The sequence below is a fragment of the Pelodiscus sinensis genome, chromosome 1 (assembly GCF_052426305.1).
Source record: "Pelodiscus sinensis isolate ZL-2025 chromosome 1, ASM5242630v1, whole genome shotgun sequence".
In the NCBI taxonomy this organism is placed as follows: domain Eukaryota; kingdom Metazoa; phylum Chordata; order Testudines; family Trionychidae; genus Pelodiscus; species Pelodiscus sinensis.
The window spans coordinates 244,660,581-244,677,301 of NC_143052.1; the positions used below are offsets into that span (position 1 = coordinate 244,660,581).

Consider the following 16,721-nt stretch of genomic DNA (forward strand, 5'->3'; position numbering starts at 1 on the left):
TATTTTTAAAAATAAAACAGCCTGGGGGTAGAGGGACTTGCCCAAGCTGTCTCCCTCCCACCCCCAGCAGGGCTTACCTAAGCCTCCCTCTCTTTGCCTACTGGGGGGCTGGGACTGACCCTCCCCCCCCCCACATCTAATTCTGGAGCTGTCCCTCTTCCCAAAATCTGCACTGCCCACAGCAGCATCTATCCCCCTCTGGCCCTGTGCCACCCACAGCTGGATCGAAGCTAAAAAAGGACTCTTTTGAAAAGGACACAAATTTATTGATTATATAGAAGAATTTAAGTTCAGTTTTCAAGATAGAATGTGCACTACAATACTTCAGTGAGATGAACAGAAGGCTTTTTTTTTTAAACAATATAAATGTTTTGTAAATAAATAAATATAAAGTGAGCACTATACACTTTGTATTCTGTGCTGTAATTGAAATCACTGTATTAGAAGATCCAGAAAACATCAAAAAATATTTAGATAGTATTCTTATTGTTTTACAGTGCGACTAATCGCAATTAATTTTTTTAATTGCTTGACAGCTCTAGTTAGAACTAGCGCACTGCACTCTACAATGATTTCTTCAAGCTTTTGACTCCTGTCTCATACGTGCAGCTTTGCTCCACCAGTCCTCTTAAACCCATCTCATGATGCAATTCCTTATTTGAAATGGAGCCAAAAGTCCCTCTGACTAGCAAGAGCAACTTCAAGAATCTCAGAATGGACTAGTAAACAAGCTCCCAAAAGGCACTGTGTGCTCCAAAATGGTCCTGTTAAAAACAGGGCTGCTGTGCAGAAACGATGAACTACTATGTAGGTCAGTAGCAGGCAGCCTACAGGCCGCATGCACCCACCGAGACTCTACTTATAGCCCACAGATCCCCTTGTTACTCTACTCCCCTTGCACCTAGGCCACTGGACCCCAGCACTTACCTGCTCCTCCCCCTGTCTCCGAGCACTTTTGGAGGAAACATGAATTGCCAGATTCACACACTGTCCCCACTCTTCCCCATCCTTCTCAGAGCTGGAATGCTGCAAACATCTGATTCTCAGCATTCCAGTACTAGGAAGGAGTGGGAGGAGCAGGGCTGGAACACAACTCAGGCAATTAGTGCTGGGAGGGAGGGGGAGGAGCAGGCAAGTGCAGGACTCTGGTATCCCAGTGCGAGAGGCAGCAGACCAGGGAAGGGGGGCTGTAGGACCGCATGTGGAACCCCAGCGGGCCATGGGTTGCTGCAACTCTTGAGGAGAAAGAGAGCCACTCATGCGGTCCACCCACTATCTGTCGTTGCCCATCCCTGGTGTAGATAAATGAGATAAACAACCATTTGATAAAAGTCTGTGTCCCTGCAATAATTTTCCTGTTTAGTATACGGATACCCAATTTCTAGTCTCCAATAGATATTTTCTGGCCTCTCTCTAATCCAATTCCCATAGCAACTCTATGATATGTATATATAAAGTACAGGAAAGACATTCGAGACCAGTAGAAATATACTTCCCGAAATCTTAAATTTAAAAGCATTATTAAAAAATCCTTTTTACACACATTTATGTATGTGAAACACCTCCAGTAACCCACATTCTAAACAATTTGTGGGAGAAGGGAATGCATCTGGGCCATTATTTTATTCATGTTTTGAATAACATTTAAGTTGTAAAATACAGAAGAGAAAAGTAAAGTAATCCCACAAGATTTTACTCCATGCTAAAAGAGAAGTTTTGAAAAGCTTGGCTTTAAAATTAATTTTGCTAAAAAAGGCCAGATGTACATAATAAGTAAAAGACATTTTTTAGATTCAGCTATTAGACAAAACTTAACTCATCAGTAGTTGCTGCACAACCATGTAGGTTTTTTGGACTGTTCATGAAAATAACCTCAACAGAAAATTCATTTTTTTATTTTCAATCTTGAAAATAAGTTTTGTTTCTGCATCCCAATGAATGATACACACTCCAAGACACAACTATTTCTTGTGAAATACAAAATCCAGTCTTAAGCCAATCCTGCTTATTTTGCCTTTGGTGGTAGTATTTTGCATTTCAGTACTGCTTTTCATCTTCAAAGTCTTTTACAAACATTCACTTTCATGTAACTCCTTTGCAATTTTACATCAAGAATGAACACAAAGTAGACTATTATAAAACCCAGAGATTAGGAACAACAATAATAGTGATGATAAAACAAGATCACTTACAAAAAGATGCTGAAGAATCATTGCTGGTTTTTTAAATAAAAGAATCAGAACAAATACAGGCAGTCCCCGGGTTACATGGATCCGACTTACATCGGATCCCTACTTACAAACGGGGTGAGGCAACCCCGCACTACCTGCTTCCCCCCAGCAGACCAGGGAGACGCGAAGCTAGCGCCCCCCCGCCCCGCCCCCCAGCAGTCCAGGGAGACGCGGAGTGGTTTTTCTCAGCAGACACCTCAGCTTGAGAATAAAGGACTGAGGGAAGTGAGGTGTGGGAGAATAAAACTGAGCTCTGGAGAAATGTTTGGCTAGAGTTTCCCCTACAATATGTACCAGTTCCGACTTACATACAAATTCAACTTAAGAACAAACCTACAGTCCCTATCTTGTACGTAACCCGGGGACTGCCTGTACTTCCTAGCATCACACCCACTTTATTTCAGGATATCTGTGGTGTTCAGAACACTTATGACTGCATAGCCAAAGAGAGTTATAGGTTGCTTGTATTGTGTAGTAGTTCTGAATACATAAATATCAATCTACTACACATGTACACCCAATTACAGATGTAATACTGTTATTGTAACCAGCTTTACTGACAAATTCTTGCAAAACTAGAGTCCCCCATTCTTACAAGTCACGGTGTCGACCCCTAAGGCAGTGGTTTTCAAAGTACTGGGTCATGGAATATCAGGCACTGGGTCACCTTGTTGATTCAAGTTATAACCATCATTTCCTTGCAGCAGCTCTAAAGGGCCACAAAACAAGGATCTGGAGAGAAAGGTAGAGGTTGAGCAGAAACTAGGGAGGGAACAGGGAGCAAGTTACAATTTGTATGTGGCTGATGCGGGCCTCTCTCCCCTGGTCCTGGAGTTTGCTGCTACTAGAGGCCCCCTTCCCTGGGAACCCCATGCTGCCTGCCAGCAGTGGGGAAGAGAGAAGCCTCTTCTCCCAGAACAAGCTGATGCTTGGAGGGGGGGGAATAGGGATGAGGGAAGTGTCCTCTGGTCCCAGTTCTGGAGCTGCCTATCTGCACCCCAAACACCTCATCCCTGGCCCCACCAAAAACTTCAGCACCTTTGAACCCCTCAGCCCTGGCATTCCCCCACAGCCCACCAGAGTGAGGAATGGAGCAAACTGAATTTTCCCCTCACTCCCTGATGTACAGGAACAGACAGCTACAGCCCTCCTCCTCAAAAGGCACCTGGGAGGTGGGACGCTCGGGCAGTTCTGGACAGGGTGGGGGGGCACCATCAGCCAGCCCTTTTCACCTGCCCGGTGATTCTGTCTTCTCCATATGGTTTTATGCATCTCCCGTACAAATCAAACCCTTACCTTGCTTTAAGTTAAGATAAGAGAAAGCTGAATACTAAATTTGGGGTCCTAGCCCTTACCGTTTAGGAGTTCTTGAACAAATAAATGCAGAGAGATTCAAAAATATATAGTAGGATGTGAGAAAGAAAGCTATTTTTCAGTAACTGTGCTGTGACAATTGTATTTTTATCTCTGATTTTGTAAGCAAGTAGTTTTAAAGTGAAGTGAAACTTGGAGGAATGCAACTCTTCTCAGCTTGGTATCATCCACATGTGTAAGTTTACTCTCCCCAGTTTATCTACATTTTTCTTGAACTGCGGACACCCAGGCAGAACACAATGTGGACATGTTCAAATCACATGCCAAAGAAAGAGATAAAATAACCTCTTGTCTCTTCTCCAGATTCCCCTAGTTATGCATTCCAGGATCACATTAGCTCTTTTGGCCACAGTATCACACTAGAAGCTCATGTTTTGCTTATTTCTCACAATGACCCCCAACACTTCTCAGTCGCTGTCTCCTAGGATAGAATTCTCCATCCTGTAAGTATGGCCCACATTTTTTGTTCATAGATATATACATTTACCTATATTAAAATGTATATTGTTTGCTTATGCCTTGGTTACTAAGTGATCCAGATCACTGTGAATTAATGACTGGTCCTCTTCATTACTTACCATTCCCCCAATTGGATTGTCATCTGCAAACTTTATCATAGATGAAGCTATGTTTTCTTCCAGATGACGGATTAAAAAAATTATTAAACAGCACAGGGCCGTAAACCATTCACCGTAGCACCCCACTGGGAACCCACCCACTTGTTAATTCCCCATTCACATGGAGACCTATAAATTAGCCATTTTTAATCCATCTGAAATGTCATTGTTAATCAAAACTCCATGTGGTACCAACCCAAACATCTTACAAAGTCTTAAATGAAGGTATTACATGAACATTACTACATTTACCAAACATATAGGGTACGTCTAGACTACCGCATTTTGTCAACGGAAGTTTTGTCGACAGTATCTGTCGACAAAACTTCCGTCGACAAAGAGCGTCCAGACACAGTGAGTTCTGTCGACAAAGCAAGCTGCTTTGTCGACAGAACTCCGTAGTCTGGACGTAATGTTACAGGCAATAACACCTTCTGTCGACAGAACTTCCTTTTATGTCTCCCTGATTTTAACCCTGTAACCTTCACACCCATCTCTGTTTTCTGATTAGTTGTATCCTGAAATTGCTTCATAAGGGCCCATTCCCAGCTATAGGGGTGAGACATTAGCCCCGAATCAGAGCTCAGTTAGGGGCAGGACTTGGCATTTTGGGAAGGTCTAAGTTCCCCTGCCTGCCCGCCATGTGAGCCAGGAGTTGGAGAAGTCCTGGCCCTCTGGTCAGGGAGGCTGTTAAATAAAAGCAGACATTTTAAAATCATCTGGTCCAAAGAACTAGTATCTTAAAAGTGCAAGCTGTGGTGTTCTGTGGACTGTTTAAGTCTGGAAGCATTGAAGAAGTTCCAAAACCACTGGAAGAAAGCTAATGTACCAAGTTTTTAAAAGGTTAAATGGGATGATCTGGGCAATTATGGGGACTGTAAGTCAGACATTTGTCCTGGGAGAGATGATGGAGTCGCTGATGATAAGACTCCATTAATAATGAAGGTAATGTTGATGCAAATGTGGGTTTATGTAAATTAGTTCTTGGCAAACAGTCTTGATATTTTTTTTGGTGAGAGTATATGGGTGTGTCTAGACTACCTAGTTTTGTCGACAAAAGGGGACTTTTGTCGACAAAACTATACCAGCGTCTACACTTCCGCTGAGTTCTGTCGACATAACGTCGACAGAACTCAGCAGTTTTGTCGACGCTGGTATACCTCATTTTACGAGGCATAACACCTTCTGTCGTAAAATGAGGTATACCAGTGTCGACAAAACTGCTGAGTTCTGTCGACGTTATGTCGACAGAACTCAGCGGTAGTGTAGACGCTGGTATAGTTTTGTCGACAAAAGTCCACTTTTGTCGACAAAACTAGGTAGTCTAGACACACCCATATACTCTCACCAAAAAAAATATCAAGACTGTTTGCCAAGAACTAATTTACATAAACCCACATTTGCATCAACATTACTTTCATTATTAATGGAGTCTTATCATCAGCGACTCCATCATCTCTCCCAGGACAAATGTCTGACATACAGTCCCCATAATTGCCCAGATCATCCCATTTAACCTTTTAAAAACTTGGTACATTAGCTTTCTTCCAGTGTTTTGGAACTTCTTCAATGCTTCCAGACTTAAACAGTCCACAGAACACCATAGCTTGCACTTTTAAGATACTAGTTCTTTGGACCAGATGATTTTAAAATGTCTGCTTTTATTTAACAGCCTTCCTGACCAGAGGGCCAGGACTTCTCCAACTCCTGGCTCACATGGCGGGCAGGCAGGGGACCTTAGACCTTCCCAAAATGCCAAGTCCTGCCCCTAACTGAGCTCTGATTCGGGGCTAATGTCTCACCCCTATAGCTGGGAATGGGCCCTTATGAAGCAATTCCAGGATACAACTAATCAGAAAACAGAGATGGGTGTGAAGGTTACAGGGTTAAAATCAGGGAGACATAAAAGGAAGTTCAAGGGGACAGAGAGAAAAGAAGGAATATGGATAGCTGGGGTTCTAGTCACAAAGATGGCTCATATTAGGGAGACCTCTGCTCCCCACAGATTGCACAGGGAGGGCCTACAGCTTGGCAAACGCTGTAAGTAGGTGGGAGCATGGGGGACTATAGTGATACTGGTGACTTGGACTTGAAATAAGGCTTCAAAGAGAGCATACTTGGAGGACTCTGTGCACTTTCAGCAGGTAAGGTGGCAAGGGTTAGATTGTATATGCAAATTTGGAAAGGTTTGCCAAATGGGAGGCAAGAATGTGGGACTTACAGCTAGGTGCTTAGGGCAGCCTCTAAACAAAATGGCACCACAGGCAAGGAGCATGTTTGGACCCTCTCCTCCATTTTTTAAACACCTCATTTTTATTGAGTTCATAGTAGGGATGTTAAATATTGGTTAATTGAATAGTCGAGTAACCTCATGAATTCTTATCAGTTACTTGACTATTCTATAGTCCCCAAGGAGCCCCCTGCCACTGTATAAAAGGCAGCAGTGTGGGGTACCAGGTGGGAGCTGGTCCGCGAGGGGAACCAGTTTAGAAGCCAGCTCCTCTTGTGGATCGGCTGCCTGTCACCTCATGCTGTTGTCTCTGATACAGTTCTGGCATGAGCCAGAACTAAGCTGGGTTGCTTACCTGGCTGGCTTCTAATACATTTTAAATGCAGAGCCATAGCAGGGCTAGGTCCCGGATTCGGCACGAGCAAGGACTAAGCCAGGCTGCTGGCCAGCCTGCTAAAAAAATGTACTGGCAAAGGGAGTGAGGGGGAATGCGTGTAGCCGACAGCATTAATCTACAAGCTTTTGCTTCTCGGTTAATTGGTTAATCAACTACACTATTACATCCCTAGTTCATAGCCCATTTTACAACTCTGATGCATAATTTGCATGCATGATTTACCCTTCTAAACATAAGGTAGTAAATTTGCACACTAGGGTAAGGAACACCTGCATTTTATATTCATGTAATATAAAACCAGACTAAAAAACCTGTTTCCTCTAAGCTTAATTTTAAAAATGGAAATGTACTAACATCAAGAAATTGAACTATTCAACAACACTGGATGGACCAGTATTAAATAGTATTTCAACCTTAGAATGTTATCTCTAATCCATTAGCTCAAAAAGTCGCTTTTCTTGCCTTGGCCCTTACAAACTGAAGCACAGCATCAGAGAGATCTAAAGATTAGCCAAGGGCATTTTCAAGCAATGAAAGAGCAAGTGAGGTTTGTCTCATCAGCCATCACTAATCAAAAATATGTTTTAATGAACCTGAGCTTCAAAAAGCTTTGCTCATCAGCAGGGTGAGCAGAATTCTCAAAGCTACCGACAAATTAGGAAAAAACGTCTTCAGCTCTGAATCATGAATGAATTAGAGAATGTGGAATGAAGAACGTTTTATGTTGCAAAATGTAACGAATGTAATCCAAGGTGGCATAAAAATCTTTATCTTTGCCAACTAAAAATTACCCACGTGTCAGCATCTGGTAAAGGTTTGTACAAATGTTCCAGAGCAAGGTTCCCTGTGTACCTGCACAGGCATACAGTCCTTTTCTGAGCCCCATGCAGAGGTTAAGAGCTCCCTGCTCAAGGCCATTTCCATGCTACTGCTGCTGTCGCCTGCTATACATTGAGAAGCTGGCTCCAGCCTCTACTCCAGGGCTGAGCAAAACATGTTCTGTGGGCCAGATTCAGCCACAAGAGCCTCACCTGGCTCCCTGCCTGCCTCAAGCTCCCCTCTGCACCCCACCTCTATTCTAGACTCCCGCACCTCCTCCGTTAATGTGAAGAGTGTGGCCCTCAACTACTTACCAAATTCTTCAAGTGGCCCCACATGAAAAAATGTTTACCCACTCCTGTGTTAATGGCTTACGGTAAAAAAGAAAAAGATTCTTTTTACAGAATTTGAGTGTTGCAGATATCTAAAACTCTGATCTTAATGATTTTTAAAAATCCTATGTTACTAACACACGCATGGTAAGTTGTATTGCATTAAGACCAGTTCTTTGTTATCTGGTAGAGTTCTGGCTCTTACGAGTCAGAAGCAGCAAGTACTAGGTGTGATGCTAGCCATTCTGTAGGATGAAGCCTTATATGCAAGATCTTTGAAACATGCATCTGTCTGTTAGAAAGGATGATGATACATGTACGTACAGGCAGTCCCTGGATTACGTACAAGATAGGGACTGTAGGTTTGTTCTTAAGTTGAATTTGTATGCAAGTTGGAACTGGTATATATTGTAGGGGAAACTCTAGCCAAACATTTCTCCAGAGCTCAGTTTTATTCTTCCACACCTCACTTCCCTCAGTCCTTTATTCTCAAGCTGAGGTGTCTGCTGAGAAAAGCCGCTCCGCGTCTCCCTGGTCTGCTGGGGGGGGGGGGGGGAGGCGCTAGCTTCGCGTCTCCCTAGTCTGCTGGGGGGAAGCAGCTAGTGCGGGGTTGCCTCACCCCGTTTGTAAGTAGGGATCCGTTGTAAGTCAGATCCATGTAACCCGGGGACTGCCTGTACTTCAAAGTTTCAGAAGGGTAGCAGTGTTTGTCTAACTAAAAAAAACCTTAAGGCTAGCAAAAATAGTATCATGAGTTTTCATGGGTACAACCCATTTCTTCAGCCAAGGGCAGCTGAAAGCTTCTTAACGAGGATTTGAAATCTAGAACCCCCTGGTTATTGGTCAAGCCTTAACCAGGGGATGGGGCTATCAGGAAGGCCAGGCTATATAAAGCCAGCTAGTAAGTGACTAGGGAGCTTAGTAAACAGGGGCAGCTAACAGGGAGTTTTGTGAGGGAGTTTAGAGGAGGAGTTAGAAGCAGGCTACATACACTTGGCATTGTTTAAAACTTTTGAACTAAACTAAAACCAAAACTACATCATTTAAATAAAAACCCTCTCAATCTAATTATCTGTGGGAGAGAATGCAGGCAGGGTTGTGCACATGGATTAGCACTTTGATCAGAGGGGGAGAGAGAGGGAGCACACGGCTCTCACAGACAATGTTATGTGCAATCAACATAAATGTAACTTCATGTGCCCTTGCTTTACATGTGTGTAACTTTAGTAATACTAGTAGGAAAAAAAACTACACAGATGGAAACCAGCAGAATCTAGCAACCCTGCACAAGGGGAACAGTAAACAAAGTATCTTGCAACCACACACGGAACACAGATGGGCTGCATACGGCCTGCAGGCTGCCCACCACGATACTACATGCATACCTGTAACAACAGAATAGCCACCCCTGAAGAGTTTACCGGGGAGGCGGGGGAGATTATGTGATGACATAAAAGAGATGGCTATAAGAGACAGAAGGTTGCGGGGGGAGGGAGGGAGAGGATTGTGATGAGGGTCCTGTGTACATCACTGCAGTATAGGCTCAAGTTTTGCAGTATGAGCTATTTAATTCCACAGCAATGTTCATTAAGTTAACTTGTTGATTTTTTTGCATTACATTGCCAAATCCTCTCAGAAGGTCCAGCAGTATATTTTATAGAAACCCTAAATAAAGGAGAAAATTACTCCTGATAAGGCTGGATGTTTAGGTTCCTTAGAGAGAGCTACACAGCTCCTAGGGGAAAAGGAAAATGTGGCAGCTAGATAAAGCTCTATCCTTCCTGAGCCTCGTGTTTGCTATCCTTGCCTCACTGGAAAGAGAACAGGCACCCTGCCACCATTCATTCAAGAGGCAGTTCAGTCAATGGTGTGAAGCCATTGGGAATCTGTGTTGTTGTACATCTATGGCTGCAAATTACCGTAATTCAACCCTGCATCCTTTGCAGGTCACAAGGGATGGAATTCTGCCCCAGTACCTGAAGTTCATCAGGTTGGCCCTCTGCCCTCACAACCCTTCCCTGGTAAACTTTGTTCAGGCCCCTCCCCACCACATTTTGTAACTTGGGCATGAGAGCTCTGTCTGGTTATCAAGACTCATCAGCTCACCCTGTAGCTGCCACACACTTCTTCTGGCCCGTATCTTCAAAAGACAGGCAAAGGCCATCCGGATGAGCCCAGAGAGCTTTGTCTCATTTCAACTCACATATTTACGGAGAATAGAACAAGATAATGTGCTGCTTATTGTAATGCACTCCCCCTCGAGGTGAAAGCAGTACCAAAAAAGGAAGCTGCAGCAAGGTCATCGCAGAGCAGAGAGAACAATATCAGGCTCTTGACTGCAGTAAAATGGGGCATTGTTCAACGTTTGGCAAAACGTCAAATATTGCAAAATAAAATCAGTGAGACACGGAATCACAGAATACACAAGGCCCTGATAATGAGTGGCACAACAAGCAGGGTCACAGAACATCAGCTGCCTAGTCACTGTCAAGCATCATGCAGATATCACAGCAAAGGTGACCTTTAACAAGGAGTAAAAAGGAGGACAAAGCAATAGTTCTGCAAACTTTTACAGGGATCTCCTCCCATGCATTAAGGACAGCATCGGAGACAATTCAAGTGATCTCTGAAAATAAAATGGACTGATGGGAATAGAAGTTGCTGTTGCTAGAAGAGCAGAAGCAGACTGGCAGCTCAATACCACATAAGAGATGGTATGTATACGGGCAGTCTGTGTTTCAGACTGACAAAACTGGATTTAGAACATTCAATCAAGACATTTGGGCATCCACAAAAGTGTATAGTGCCCTTGTTTATGAGGAAAGACTATTATCTCAGATTTGGAGGCAGGAAGATAGGCAAGTCTTATGGGAGAAGTCAAAGAATTTTGGAAAACCGTACCTGAACATTGTTTATTCAGTTTTAAATAATGTTTCCAGCAACATCCAACCATATTAGTGGACGGTTTCTGCTAAGTCAGTTTGAAGTGTAAAAATCAGTAATACTGACATAAATAATAGGGCTGTCAACTAACCTGCATGAACGCAGGACAAGATTAACATGTTAAAAAAATTAAACACGTTAATCGCAGGTGTTAATGCTGCACTGCCTCTGAAGTGCCCAGCTCCTAATGCGCTGCCCCCTTTAAAGTACCAAAATTGCACTTCCAAGTGGCAGTGCTGCATGGAGCCCAGAGTCAGCTGGGAACTCCAGATGATGCCGGGCTCCATGCAGTGCTGCCCATTGGAACACCACCGCAGTGTTTGAAAGAGGAATCGCACGCGATTAATAGCGATTATTTTTAGGGCTGTCAAGCGACTAAAAATTGTAATGATCTGACCTAACATTCTCTTTGGATGAAAGAGGCAGATTCTCTCTCAGACACATGGCTACCTGCCCTATGTAGCATTTGTATATTTACTGAACGAATAGGACAGGGCATTAGATTAGCATAAAAAAGATACCAGGATGATTGCAAAGAATTTTTTTTTTTAAAATAGAAAATTTTATTATACTGAAGATACTGAACTAAAACTGTGTGGAAATTCCACATACAGGGATTTAGAGAAAATCTGTCACTTCATTACTGATCTTAATCTTGCTTGTGGTTTTCTCCTTTCGGACCACATTGTCTCATTTGTTCCTATGACAGTTCTCTATTACCACAAACCAGTCAACAGTACTCTATATCAACTCCTCCCACATAAAATCATATTGGTTAGCTCAACTGTCATAGTTCCATTGGCTTCAATGGAGCTGAGAATTTACACCAGCTCAGGATCTGCACACCAGGTTTTAGACATCAGTGTGGCTGCTCCCCAGCAATGCAAACCACTCTACCTTGTTTACACCAGGAAAACAAAAAGGGTTTTTTTTCTAAAGCACAACAAAAAACCCCTCATCACTTACTTGTTTTAAACACCAATTTTCACAAAGAAAAAGTTTAACATCTTTAAAATGCACTAACTTGTAGCTGTCAGTCTCAGGCTTCCCTTTAGGGTTGATTATCATACACTTTCTAAAAGGTGCTAACATGTTTTTAAAAGTATTAAGTCCTGTCTACAGTAGTGATTACCAAATGCTTTGATAAGCCTACACTAGAAAAAGTGTTTTGATTTACACCAACACAGTGCACTATGTACTGCAAGTTTTCCCTGGAGCTCTGTAAGTAAGTATCTTGAGTCTTATTTGGTCCATTCATTCCAAACAATTTGCAAAACCTAATCAAAACACTATCTCCTGTAAGATATCCAGTTGGCAACAAACTCCAGCCAATAAATGAAACAAACTAACCAACCCTGCAACAAATGCATATAAGGCGACCTTTATATTTTATATTGAATCTAGTTAACCCTTTAATGACTAGATTTGCTATCTACAAGGTGAAGCAATTAAGAAGTTTAGACTAAGAAGAATTATACAAAATTAAACTCAGTTTCTCACTAATTTAGCACTAATAGTGTTATGGGCACATTGATGAAAAAGTAAAATTAAGAACCAAGAAGGAAGAAATTTGGGATGTGTTTTATTTTGATATTTAGAAAAGATTCTTAAATGCTGACTTGTCCCATACTCAGTTCTGGGTTTTGCAACTGCTCTCATTTAAAGTTTTACAAAACACATCAGCAAGCAAACAAAGAATAATCTTTGCTTTTTAAATTTGTGCTTTGACAGAAATGCACACAAATGGCTCTAACCTTGGTGTCCAAATGCTGGCCAGTTGAGCATGGCTAGTTAGCTATAGCAGTAGCCACGGCTCTAGCAGGTCACAATCCCTGCATGCTCTTAAATAAAAATACGTACTTTCATAACCTTTAATTCAGGAAAAGAAAATGTAAACCAATGAATAATCACATTGAAATGTTCAATCTAGTAGTCCTGACTTGATCATTTAAAGAAAAAAAGTCACTTACAGAACTGGATGAACAATCAGCTCTGGACTATATGATTTTATCACAGCTGCTGCATCTTTGGTACAAAATACATGGGATAAGTCTGCACCCTAAGAAAGAAAATTTGCAGAATTACCAATTGTAATCTTAGTAGCATGTAAACAATTATGCCAATAGCTATTCATTGAACAACTATGAATTCCTACAGCTTGTTAAATAATGCAAACTCACTACCTGTTTGTTCCATTTTAACTAGCATGCCACTTAATAGTTTGGAGAAATCTTGCTTTCTCTCTTACATCTAACTTCCATATTAAGTTGGAAACTTACAGAAATACTTGGTTACTGAACAGGATTATGGCAAAAATTATTGAATGTTTAGGGCCAGATCCTGAAACCCTGTAACAATTAATCCTCTCTATTCTTGCATGAGCAATAACAAGCAGCCTAGGCCCCCACAGTAAGGAAAAACAGAAAAGGACTCAATTGGTGCTGTGCTATATTCATGTAAGACGAACTTGATTACCCATGAGCGCGCCAGGGTTTTTGATCCAATTAACCAGATCTGGACTTGAGATAAATTGGTGAAATTCCATTTATTACAATTGAATTGTATGCTTTGCTTCTTTTACTTCTAATGCGAAAAAGCAGATAATATACGTGTAGATTAGGTAGCCAGGGACAAGAAGTTTCCAATACTTTGAATGTAGAAAAACACCCCAAGCTTAAAAGATACAAACTAAAGGAAGACAATCAATTAGTGGATGCTCAGAAGTAGTAATATCACTTAACATTTTCCAAGCCCTGAACAATTTAAGCTCCTGATCCTGAAGTTTGTTCTGTTAAGGTGAAATGCTGTGCCTGTACTTAGGCCAGGGGCGGGCAAGAAAGTCTGTCCCACAGCTGTCTCCCTGGAACCCTTAAGCACAGAGCAGCTCACACTTTAAACAGCTGGCTGCTCTCCCCTCTGGACACTGAGGAGGGAGGCTCTTCCTCTGACCCTGCCTCCCAGCATAATCTCTCAGCTCTCATTAGCCAGTTTCTGGCCAATAGAAGCTGAGAAATTTTGCTGGGGGCAAGGGCAGCATGTGAAGCTTCCCTCCCTTCCTCATGAACAGAACCATGTAGAGCAGCCAGCCAACCAGCTGGGGACTGAAGCAGACAGCCTGACTCAGGTTCCTGCAGGGCTGCTGGCTGAGAGCCACCTAGAGTAAGTGCCCCCCACCTGGAGCCTGCCTCCTGCACCCCATGCCCGCTTTCCCCAGCTACTTGCCCCAGGCCACCATCCAAATCCTCTGTATCCCTTTTCCCAAGGTCACCACTTCCTCCCAGACACTTCACCCCCCAAGCCAGAATTCTCCTCTGAACCCGTGCCCCCTCCCAGGTCACTACCCAAACCCTTGGCACCCCCTTTTCCCAAGTCATAACTCTCTCCCAGATCCTGCACCCTCTCAGAGCCCCTCCCTCAGGCCAGAATCCTCTCCTGGATTCTGTATCCCAAGCTCCCAGATCTCAACCCCCTTCTGCACGCCAGTTCCATACCCCAAGCTCCTTTCTGCACCTCAATTCCATCCCAGACCCCACATCCCCTCCACAGAAGTGTAGCCCTTGACCACTTGCCAAAATCTTAGAGTGCCCCCCCTAAAAATTATTGCCCACCCCACGCATAGGCCTACTGAATTCAGTACAATTCCAGGTTGGTGCAGCAAGCTGGCTACAAATAGTAAATGGCTGTATTAGGGCCATTGCATCTTGTGAGATACTGAGTTGTGTTTCAAGTCAGTTAGAGCTAAAAAAGTGTCCAGGTTACATTATTTTTGGTCTTCCCTAAATTCAATAATAATGAACTTAGCTTACTGAAAAAAAAGGAACGACTTTTTGTTTAAAAACCTGAAAATTCTATGACTGGGAAGAATATTAATCCTCTAGAACTCAGAAATTATTATTGAAGAGATAAAAGGGTACATTTCCTGAAGAATTAAAATCCTATGCACAGTACAATGCAAGCTTTTTGCAAATGACACTAGAAAATCCATTTATGTTATTAAAATACATTACACAGGAAGGCAAGAAAACACATACCACTTTTAGAGCTGAAATTGCAGCAAAATATGGTGCCCCAGTGTACCTACAAATAAAACATGTTCGAGGTTAGAAAACAAACTTTCACAATTGTATCAAAAGACAAAATTGGCATTTGATCAACCTGCTACAATGAAGAACCAAATTAAAGAGCAAGTTAAGAACTCCTGGTGTTTGTTTATTTATAAAGAATGGGTGAAATCCTTGCCCCAGTGAAGCCAATAGCAAAACTCCAAGTGACTTTGATGAGGCCAAAATTTCACCCTGTCTGTCACATGATTATACAACAAAAGAGAGATAAAAGTAGTCAACTCAAAGCACTTACATCAACATGAGAGAGACTCAATACATTCAGAAAATTAGTACCTTGTAATGTACTTTGGCAGGTCAAATTTTGTCTCTAGTAGATCAACAAAAAAGGTAAATTAGAAAATTAAGGATAATCCAATAGGGACAACCTAACTGTAAAAAAAAAAAAAAAAAAAAAAAAAAAAAATCAATTTAGCTCATCATGTGATATTTTTCATCTGCAGTTTTCCAAGCACTTTACAATTAAGTTAATATTTCCATTTTAGAGATAGCCAAACAGAGGTACAGTAAAGTGAAATGACTCTTTCAAAATATCACAATGGATATCATGATTGGGACATTGACTGTCCTGCCTCAGAGTTTGAAGCAAGCTAGAATCAGGGACTGCAGGGGAAGCAGCCATAAACATGGGGAAACTAGCTGCACAGCCATCTTCCCATACTTATGCTTGGTTTAATGGAGGCTGGGGACCAATCAGACCCCCACCACCGTCAGTCAGATCCCAGCCTTGTGCTCCTCTGTCTGAGTTCAGCTGAGTTAGGTCTCTGGGTGACAGGCTGGAACTTACTAGCATCTGAGGACCAAGGTTTGAGACACACTGTCCCTATCATCAGGTCCCTGGCAAAGCCAGGAATAAAGCCTCGGGCTTATAATTTCCAGTCCAGTATCTTATTCACCTGGCCTACACTGTCTTGCATTCCCCCTAAGTTCAAATCAGGATACTATCAGCAAAAATATGCCACCAGATAAGTGTTGAGAAGGTACAGAATAAAAATCTCAAAAGGCAGTTGGAATTCAAACTAAGGATCATGGCCAAGTAGCCAAGATTTGGTTCATAAGTCTGGTGAAAGTCAGGAATCGTAGAAGGGCATCATAACTATGCACAATCTACAGCAGATGCTTCACCTTTTTACTTTATTCTCAAAGCTCCATTCACACAATGTAAAAGGAAATTTAAAGTAAGTAACTAAGATGGAAAGAAGAAAGAAGGGAACTCAAGTGACCAAACTTCAATTGCTTTTACAGCTAAAACAAGGATGATATAACATTTATCCAGAGGTGGTTTTAACCACCCGAGGAAAAGCTAGTTAGAAAGTACAGTATTTTAAAAACTGTGATTATGATAAAATCATTTTATTAATGCACATAACCTTACACTTAGTATTAGCTATATTCAAATTCTGGTTACATAAATTAACATCCAAATCTGCTGGCTTAAGTTTGGCAAAAAGAAGTAAAACTGAAATGGGAGTAATAATAATATATGTAATCATAGCATTCAACATCAGAACATCTACACATTGTGTTTGGCATTTTCTACATCACAAACAAAATAAAAACCAGCAGATTGTGAAAATGACAATAATGCAGAGCTATAGGCTTGCTTAATACATCAGAAGCATGCAGTGTTGTAGACTACCACTCCAGATCCATATGG

General features: G+C 42.0%; 1 protein-coding gene across 6 annotated transcripts in view; it reads right to left on the reverse strand.

Annotated features, from left to right (window-relative positions):
- NAXD (NAD(P)HX dehydratase) overlaps positions 1–16,721 on the reverse strand; it is a 62,851-nt gene that overhangs the window by 31,470 nt on the left and 14,660 nt on the right. For all 6 annotated transcript variants that reach the window (XR_016348426.1, XM_075918549.2, XM_075918551.2 and 3 more), the window contains 2 exons: positions 14,975–15,020; positions 12,914–13,002 (listed from right to left, as the gene is read on the reverse strand). Coding sequence is in view for 5 of the 6 variants with exons in the window: in XM_075918549.2 (XP_075774664.1) it covers positions 12,914–13,002; positions 14,975–15,020 (135 nt within the window). In the remaining variant the exon portion in view is untranslated. The remainder of the gene's footprint in view (positions 1–12,913; positions 13,003–14,974; positions 15,021–16,721) is intronic.